Source organism: Sapajus apella, unplaced genomic scaffold, assembly GCF_009761245.1.
Source record: "Sapajus apella isolate SASKATOON/1434 unplaced genomic scaffold, GSC_monkey_1.0 scaffold2, whole genome shotgun sequence".
NCBI classification, from domain to species: Eukaryota; Metazoa; Chordata; class Mammalia; order Primates; family Cebidae; genus Sapajus; species Sapajus apella.
The window spans coordinates 78,434,570-78,442,909 of NW_022436942.1; the positions used below are offsets into that span (position 1 = coordinate 78,434,570).

Genomic DNA, 8,340 nt, shown 5'->3' on the forward strand with positions numbered 1-8,340 from the left:
CATCTGTGAACTTTAAAGCTGTCTGCATTCTGAAATCACCAATAAATGACTTCTCTGAAGGATCTTAATGTTCTCCTTCTAAGTTTTCTTCTGACAAGGTCTTACGTGGGTAACATTCATTTTCTGATTAAGAAAAAGGGTCTTAAACCTGAAAAGCTCTTTCATCTTTGTGACAGAAGCTATGACCAGGAATTTAATGTGTCCTTCTACACATTACTCTGTGGAAAGGTAACTATGTGGGAATTCTAGATGGAGGACAAATGGTATACATGTGTCTGTTTTTGCTATCTCTTCACTAAAACTAATAAAGCGTTTAAAAACTAATCTTAGGCTGGGCATGGTGGCTCACACCTGTAATCCCAGCACTTTGGGAGGCTGAGGCCAGAGGATCACCTGAGGTCAGGAGTTCGAGACCAGCCTGATCAACATAGACAAACCCCACCTCTACTAAAAATACAAAAATTATAAAATACAGAAATATTCTCCTGTACCACCCAATACAGTAGCCACTGGCTATATGTGTCTAACTGTGCACTGATATGTGGCTAGGACAAGTGAATAACTGATTTTTTTTTTTTTTTTGAGACAGAGTCCCACTCTTGGCACCCAGGCTGGAGCGCAGTGTCGCAATCTCGGCTCACTGCAACCTCTGCCTCCTGGGTTCAAGTGATTCTCATGCCTCAAGCACCCGAGTAGCTGGAATTAACAGACATACACCACCACGCCTGGCTAATTTTTGTATTTTTAGTAGAGAGAGGGTTTTGCCATGTTGGTCAGGCTGGTTCAAATTTCTGACCTCAAGCAATCTGCTCACCTTGGCCTCCCAAAGTGCTGGGATTATGAGCCACTGAGCCCAGCCAAAAACTGAATTTTCAAATTTCATTTAATTTTAACTAACTTAAGTAGCCATGTGGTTGTCATACTGGACAGTGCAGCTCTAGAGAGGATTCTTCCCTCAAGTGAGTATCAATGTTAAACATTCAGCATGTATTTCTCTAACCCCCTTATACTAAGCTTTTCTTTCTAGGATTCAATACAACATAACTTGAACAAATTATCAGCCACTTGCAAAGGAGAGTATCAATAAACATCTTTTTGAATGCTCGAGTTAAGTGGTTACTTTCTGGGCCTACATATAAAAATCAATCCTATCCCCCTGGAGACCCCAAATGAGCCCAGCTGTTCTTTAGACACCTGTTTCCTTCCCCCTGCCCCATAACAGTGTCTTTTCACCTTAAAACATAACCACAACTGATGCTTGGGTAGAGAAAAAGGTTTTCCCAAGTCCTTCCTGAACTACAAGGTACCCACAAGTAATAACACTCAAGGGTGACAAGAGTCTACATGGGCACGACAGTTCTTTTCACTAACCCTGGATCTGATAAGAATCAACATATATCAAGCCCTATTTTATCTCACTGAACCTTCACACAACCTTTTAAGACAGGTATTGTTTTAACCTCATTTTATAGATGAAAAGGCAGACGTGGCGGGGTTAAGTCACTGATTTGGCATGTCACAGAAATCAACAAGCAGAAACTCAAGCCCAGATCTGTATGAATCCAAAGACTACACAAAGTCCCTGCTCATAGTAGGTGCTCAAAGATCATTTGCTGAATACAAAGTTTAAGGAAGACTTGGCGTTGGCCCAGGGCTCAGGGCTGGAGGGCTTTGGAAAAAAGAAGTGAAGACTCAGGGAAGTGAACTTTTGCAACTCCGGGATCAGGCGAAGGCCCCGCCGAGCTCCAGCTGCCGAAGTCAAGCCGGGAGCTCCCGACTCCTCGAGCCCGCGGTCTGCCTGCGCCGCCCGGGCCGGGCCAAGCCCGCAACCGTGAGAGGCCGGCCTGAGACTGCCCCCGGACTCCGCCCTCCATAGCCACCACCCCCAGCGCCCCTAAGCCTAGGAACGAGGGAGGCCCCGCTCGACAAACACCGTCCACACCAAGTCGCTCGCCGCGTTGGCCCCGCAGCCATCCGCCTCACCTGCGTGTCCGCCGCCATCCTGCCGGCGCTGACTCCGGAACCACTTCCGGAGCGCTTCCGGGTCACCGCGGGGCCCACGCGGCAGGGCGAGACCGCGAGCTCGCTGGGGCAGGGCCCCGGGCTTGGCGCCCCCGGGCGGGACGGCGGCCGCTGCAGCCGGGGCAACCGGATTGCGGGCTTGAAGTTGCCCGCCCCGCCCGGAGCCACACCACCTCCTCCCCAGGCCTCGCTCTTCAGCCCCGGGCGCCTCGGGGAAGACTAGAGCTTGTAAAGCGGTGAGTCCGCCTTGCAGGCAGGCCCCGACCCACTTCCAGCCCGCAGGGTCAGCCCCCACGTGGGCTTTTCCTGAATGATGACGACGTTCTTCAGAAAAACAATTAAGTGTTGCTTACTAGATAGCAGAAACTAAAAACTAGTTAAAAGAGTCGGCGAACTAGTCTTTTGTCCTCAGTTTGTAATTCAGTTGGTGGATGACTGGTACATGGTTAGCAAACGTGGGTAGATATGGAGGTCACAGAAGGTTCAGGAACGGAAGGAGGCCCCTGCCCTGGGGAAACGCTGGATGCCCCAGGCTGGGAGTTTTGAAGGCCACAAGATGGGAGGCTACCAGCAGATGTGGCTGCAATTTAAAGAATACGGTCTCCACAGCTAAGTTAGAATTAGTACATCATGTTCCGGGAGACAGATCTTTAAATCAAATACAGGAATCACCACAAAACACCTATTCTCAGCAGACATTGCTGTCTCTTTAAATACTGGGGCCAACCGTGGTGGCTTACGCCTGTAATCCCAGCACTTTGGGAGGCAAAAGGGGGGGAGGGGGCACATCACCAGGTCAGGAGTTCAAGACCAGCTTAGCCAACATGGTGAAATCCCGTCTCTACTAAAAATGCAAAAAATTAGCTGCGCACCTGTAGTCCCAGCTACTCAGGAGGCTGAGGCAGGAGAATCACTTGAACCCGGGTGGCATAGGTTGCAGTGAGCCGAGATCAAACCAATGCATTACAACTTTGGGGTGAGACTCTCAAAAAAAATCCCAGCACTCTGGGAGGCCGAGACAGGATTCCTTGAGGCCAGGAATTTGATACGTTTCTGCAACATCCCTACAAAAAGTTAAATATTAGCTGGGTGTGGTGGTGTGTGCCTGTACTTGGAAGGCTGAGATGGGAGGAAACCTTGAGCCCAGGAGTTAAGAGAGTACAGTAAGTTATTATACCACTGCACTCCAGCCTGGGCATCAACCAGACCCTATAAAAAAAAAAATTATAAACTGAACACTCCAGAGACTTTTTAAAGAAGACTTTTATTTCCTTGTTTTGCAAATAAAGCTGGCTAAGTTGGTTGCTTTCTGGTGATTAGTCAAAGAGACCAAATCCCATATCCTCGTCCGACTCCTCCGACTCTTCCTTGGCTTCAACCTTAGCTGGGGCTGCGGTAGCAGCAGGAGCAGCCGTGGTGGCAGCAGCCACAGGGGCAGCAGCCGCAAAGGCAGATGGATCAGCCAAGAAGGCCTTGACCTGAAGGAGAAGTGGTCAAAATGGTCATCCACACTCTACTACCCACCACCCTCCTGCCTTGGTAGAGTTTAAGGACAAACAATATCCTTTTCAGTGTGAAGCCTTTCCTGTCAGAAGTGGCCCAAGCAGGACAACTTGGGTATGTCCTAGTGAGGGGGTTCCTAAGGCCCAGCTCTTGCCCGTTAACCCCGTCTTTGGGTCTCTCTTCATTTCTGAAGTGACAAACTCCTTCCCTGCCCCCCAACCTCTCAAATATCCTCTCAGAAAATATTTCTGCTATATAAAATACAACTATAAAAGCGGTTAAGTCAGAAGGCCACCATTTGTCACCCTGCTAATTTGTCAGTCGGGCCACCTGTGGTCCTGGTGGGCTCTTTTTACCTTTTCGGCAAGTGGGAAGGTGTAATCAGTCTCCACAGACAAGGCTAGGACTCGTTTGTACCCATTGATGATAGAATGGGGTACTGATGCAACAGTTGGGTAGCCAATCTGCAGACAGACACTGGCAACATTGCGGACGCCCTGTGAAGACAACATTTTATTTCAGGCGAGACTCCCTACAGGAGACGAAGTCCAAGTAAAGCTGAATAAAGAGAGCCCTTGGCAGACAAGAACTGCCAGGTTAGCAGCTCAGTCTCAAGAGTGGCTATTTCAGACCCATCAAATTAATTTTGCCATTATCCAAACCCAGGTGGTGGTCTGTATGCGTTCATCAATGGCATTTACTTCCAAAGCCATTATAATCTTGTGAAAAGCATAAGCGACTAACATAGCCATTGAGTTCCAGAATGAAACTATTCTGGAATGTTGAACTATTTCCAGATGTGAATTTCATTCACTAGTCAAACTTTCAACAAGTGAATGAAGCTACCTACGAGTAGCTAGTAATGTCTAATTATATATTAATTTCAATTTTTCATTTGCCCAAGAAAAGACATTTTCTATCACTATTATTCATCATTTATAAGGCATTTTTTTTTTTTTTGAGACAGAGTTTCACTCTGTCACCCAGGCTGGAGAGCAGAGGCACCACATGGGCTCACCGCAACCTCAGACTCTTTTTTTTTTTTTTTTTTGAGACGGAGTTTCACTCATGTTACCCAGGCTGGAGTGCAATGGCGCGATCTCGGCTCACAGCAACCTCCGCCTCCTGGGTTCAGCCAATTCTCCTGCCTCAGCCTCCTGAGTAGCTGGGATTACAGGCACGCACCACCATGCCCAGCTAATTTTTTGTATTTTTAGTAGAGACGGGGTTTCACCATGTTGACCAGGATGGTCTCGATCTCTTGACCTCGTGATCCACCCGCCTCGGCCTCCCAAAGTGCTGGGATTACAGGCTTTAGCCACCGCGCCCGGCCTAACCTCAGACTCTTAAGGGCATTTTGATGGCAAAATTTGACAGTCTCAATGCAGACCCTAGAACAGCCCCTCCCTACATGCCCACCACCATTCTAAGACTTTACGTCCAGTAATTCATTAAATCCTTCAACAATCTTATGTTGTTTTGACGTTTTACAGATGAGGCAGGTAGATTAGAAAACAGTCCTTGGTTACACAGGACTCAGCTTGACACTTGTCACGCTCTTAACCATCAGTGTAAGAGGGGACCAGGCTGGAGAGCATGTATGTACCTCCAGGAAGCGAGAGTGCAGAGTTTCCTCTGTGATGTCAAGCACTTCAGGGTTGTAGATGCTGCCATTGTCGAACACCTGCTGGATGACCAGCCCAAAGGAGAAGGGAGAGATGTTGAGCATGTTCAGCAGTGTGGCTTCGCTGGCTCCCACTTTGTCTCCAGTCTTGATCAGCTGCACATCACTCTGAACGAGAAACGGGGGCAGTTAGTTAACACCTGGACATCCAGCAGACCCGTGGCCACCAAAAGAAGCCCCCCACTTGGCTGGCTAGCACAGGCAAACCAGGTCCACTCACCAGGATTTCAATGGTGCCCCTGGAGATTTTGGTGGTGATACCTAAAGCCTGGAAAAAGGAGGTCTTCTCGGGCCCCAGACCGGTGTTCTGAGCTGGCACAGTGACTTCACATGGGGCAATGGCACCAGCACGGGCAGCAGCTGGGACCTGAACAAAGACAACAAACAGTGAGAAAGGTCTCTCCACTGAGAATCGTCCGTTTTGCTTTAAGGAGCAAAAATAAAAGCCTGTTCAGCCAGCCCAGTTGTCCCCTTACCTTATTGGCCAGCAGCATGTCCCTGATCTCAGTGAGGTCCTCCTTGGTGAACACAAAGCCCACATTCCCCCGGATATGAGGCAGCAGTCTGCAAACAGAAGTTTACGGGAGACAATCACCTTTCAGCACCATTCTCCAGGAAGAGGGAGACTCACACTGGGGAGGGGAACAAAGCTGCCCCGGGAACTGACTGACTTCTCCAGAGCTGGGTTGTTTTCCAGGTGCCCTCGGATGGCCTTGCGCATCATGGTGTTCTTGCCCATCAGCACCACGGCCTTCCCGCGGAGGGACATGCGGATCTGCTGCATCTGCTTGGAGCCCACATTGTCTGCTCCCACGATGAAGCATTTCGGATAATCATCCAATAGTTGCTACAAAAAAGCCAGAGAAAAGCCAAGTTTAACAGGAAGAAAGAGGGGGAAAAATGCCAGGAGAAACTGAAAAATGCCACAATTTGTTTCCATCTCGCTCTCTTTCTGATATGCTTTTGAAGCCAAAGGGAGATTGGGACCATTCTTCCCACTAGGAGCTACGCTGTAACACTGCCGAACTGGGTAACAATTGCTGGATAGGAATGGTGAAAATAAAATTAGGTTTCTACATTTAATCAAGGAGTTTCTCCTTTAATTTCTTAGTTTTTAACTTTTCCCAATTATGAGGCATATTTCTGATTCACTAAAATGGTTATAAGAGAATAAAAAAGGACTGTTCCAAATAAGCAGGTCGAGAGGACGGCTAGATTCACAGCTTTCAAAACACAACACTAAGCAAAAATGCAACATATTACTTGTAAATAAAAAAATCTAGGCGTGGATATCTGGATTTTTGTACTGTTCTTTTGGGTTTTCTGTCTGAAAACTTTCGAAGTATTGGAAAATGTAATACAGGCTATGCTCTACAATGTTGCCTAATTGATTAAGTGCAGTATGGGGTTTCTGGGCAAGGGGGACCCACCTAAAAGGCCATCCAAAAGAAAAGTCATTGGACACTTCAGTTTCCTGAATGACAGGTCCTAAATATGCAACAACTTGCTTCCTTACAATGAGTCATTCCTGACCTCAGACCTTCTCAAAGATGGAATAAAAGTGCTCACACCTGTAATCCAAACACTTTGGGATGCTGAGGTGGGCAGATCATGAGGTCAAGAGATCGAGACCATCCTGGCCAACATGATGAAATCCCTTCTGTACCATAAATACAAAAATTAGGCGGGCGTGGTGGTGGGCACCTGTAGTCCCAGCTACTCGGGAGGCGGAGGTTGCAGTGAGCCGAGATCGAGCCACTGCACTCCAGCCTGGCGACAGAGAAACTCCGTCTCAAAAAGATAAAAAAGCAAGCATAACGTGCAGTCTTTTGGAAGCCAGACGGAACCGGATATGAATGCTGTCATCTTAGCCACTTGCCTGAGCCTGTTTATGCAACAGAGAAGACCTATCTCAGGGAATTGTTAATTAAACAGGATTTTCCTAAAAATGGCCTAATTCAGGAGCCAGAACTGAGGAGGCCCTCAGCCCTTAGCAGCCGACTGTCCCTATTTGAGCTGGGGCAACATGAAGGGCAGCGACAACCCACCCCGCACTTACGATGATCTTAAGGAAGTAGTTGGACTTCCAGGTCGCCCTGTCTTCCCTGGGCATCACGGCGGTGCGTCAGGGATTGCCACGCAGGGTTTAAAGACGATGTCACTGAGGAGAGATAGGGAGCTCAGGCCTGGTCACCCCGGCACCCATCCCCCGGTCCTAGGCCTACGCGGAGCAGCGCACGCGCAAGCGCCCGGCGGCCCGGCCTAGGGTAGTCGCTGCCACCTCGGGGCGTGCGAGCAGCCACCGAGGCCCCACAGGGAACAGGATAGGACTCCATGTTCCCAAAAGGCCCCCAAAGATCCCTCCATGCTTCCCGCCGCCGGCCCCTGGGGCCGATCGGCATGACGCACGAACCTTCCACGAGGACGCCTGGCGAGAGAAGGGCCGCACGTTGGAGCGTTCATTTTATATGCGAACAAAGTAGCCAATCAGAAACCGCGGATAAGCACCCGCGCCTATTGGCTGGCGACATTGCTCGTCCGACAAAGCCGAACGAATACAGGCAGCCATTGGATAATATCGCTGCCACTTCAGTCAACGGGAAGCCGCCCTTTAAGTAGGGTCGTGAAGGAAGGAGCTGCCTGGCGTTGGAGGCGCTTGATCTGAGCTGCTGCCACCTGCTGGGCTGGAGCTGCCTTCTTGTAGGCGCTAGAGCAAGCTAGTTCGGAGTTCCCTCTGCCACCTGGCCAGCTCAGCAAACTAAACAGCATGACATGGGGCTGAGACATAATTGCAATGCTCAGAACAGAGTGGTCTCTTGGTTTCTCTAGTTTGTTTTTCCTCCTACCAAAACAGTGGGATACTTTTAAAACCTGGCCGGGCGCGGTGGCTCCTGCCTGTACTCTCAGCACTTTGAGAGGCCGAGGCCAGTGGATCACCTGACAGGGTCAGGTGTTCAGGACCAGCCTGGCCAACATGGCGAAACCCAGACTCTCCTAAAAATACAAAAATTAGCCGGATGTGGTGGCACATGCCTGTAATCCCAGATACTCGAGAGGCTGAGGCAGGAGAATCGCTTGAATCCGGGATACGGAAGTTGGCAGTGAACCGAGATCGCGCCTTTGCACTCCAG

At 49.3% G+C, this 8,340-nt stretch overlaps 2 protein-coding genes across 3 annotated transcripts in view; both read right to left on the reverse strand.

Moving 5' to 3' along the window:
• Positions 1 to 2,058, reverse strand: part of GCN1 (GCN1 activator of EIF2AK4) — a 66,980-nt gene extending 64,922 nt beyond the window's left edge. Inside the window, exon 1 of one of the 2 annotated variants that reach the window (XM_032241502.1) lies at positions 1,984 to 2,058. In XM_032241502.1, the coding sequence (XP_032097393.1) occupies positions 1,984 to 2,001 (18 nt within the window). In that variant the 5' untranslated portion in view covers positions 2,002 to 2,058. The remainder of the gene's footprint in view (positions 1 to 1,983) is intronic. The other variant, XM_032241512.1, reaches the window with a different exon arrangement.
• A 1,209-nt stretch (positions 2,059 to 3,267) lies between these two features.
• Positions 3,268 to 7,690, reverse strand: RPLP0 (ribosomal protein lateral stalk subunit P0). Its single transcript, XM_032241526.1, has 8 exons — positions 7,623 to 7,690; positions 7,269 to 7,370; positions 5,881 to 6,056; positions 5,686 to 5,773; positions 5,430 to 5,576; positions 5,132 to 5,317; positions 3,882 to 4,022; positions 3,268 to 3,500 (listed from the first exon to the last, which is right to left on the reverse strand). The coding sequence occupies exons 2-8, from the start codon at positions 7,320 to 7,322 to the stop codon at positions 3,339 to 3,341; spliced, it is 954 nt and encodes a 317-aa protein (XP_032097417.1). The 5' UTR covers positions 7,323 to 7,370; positions 7,623 to 7,690; the 3' UTR covers positions 3,268 to 3,338.
• Between the last annotated feature and the right edge of the window lie 650 nt (positions 7,691 to 8,340).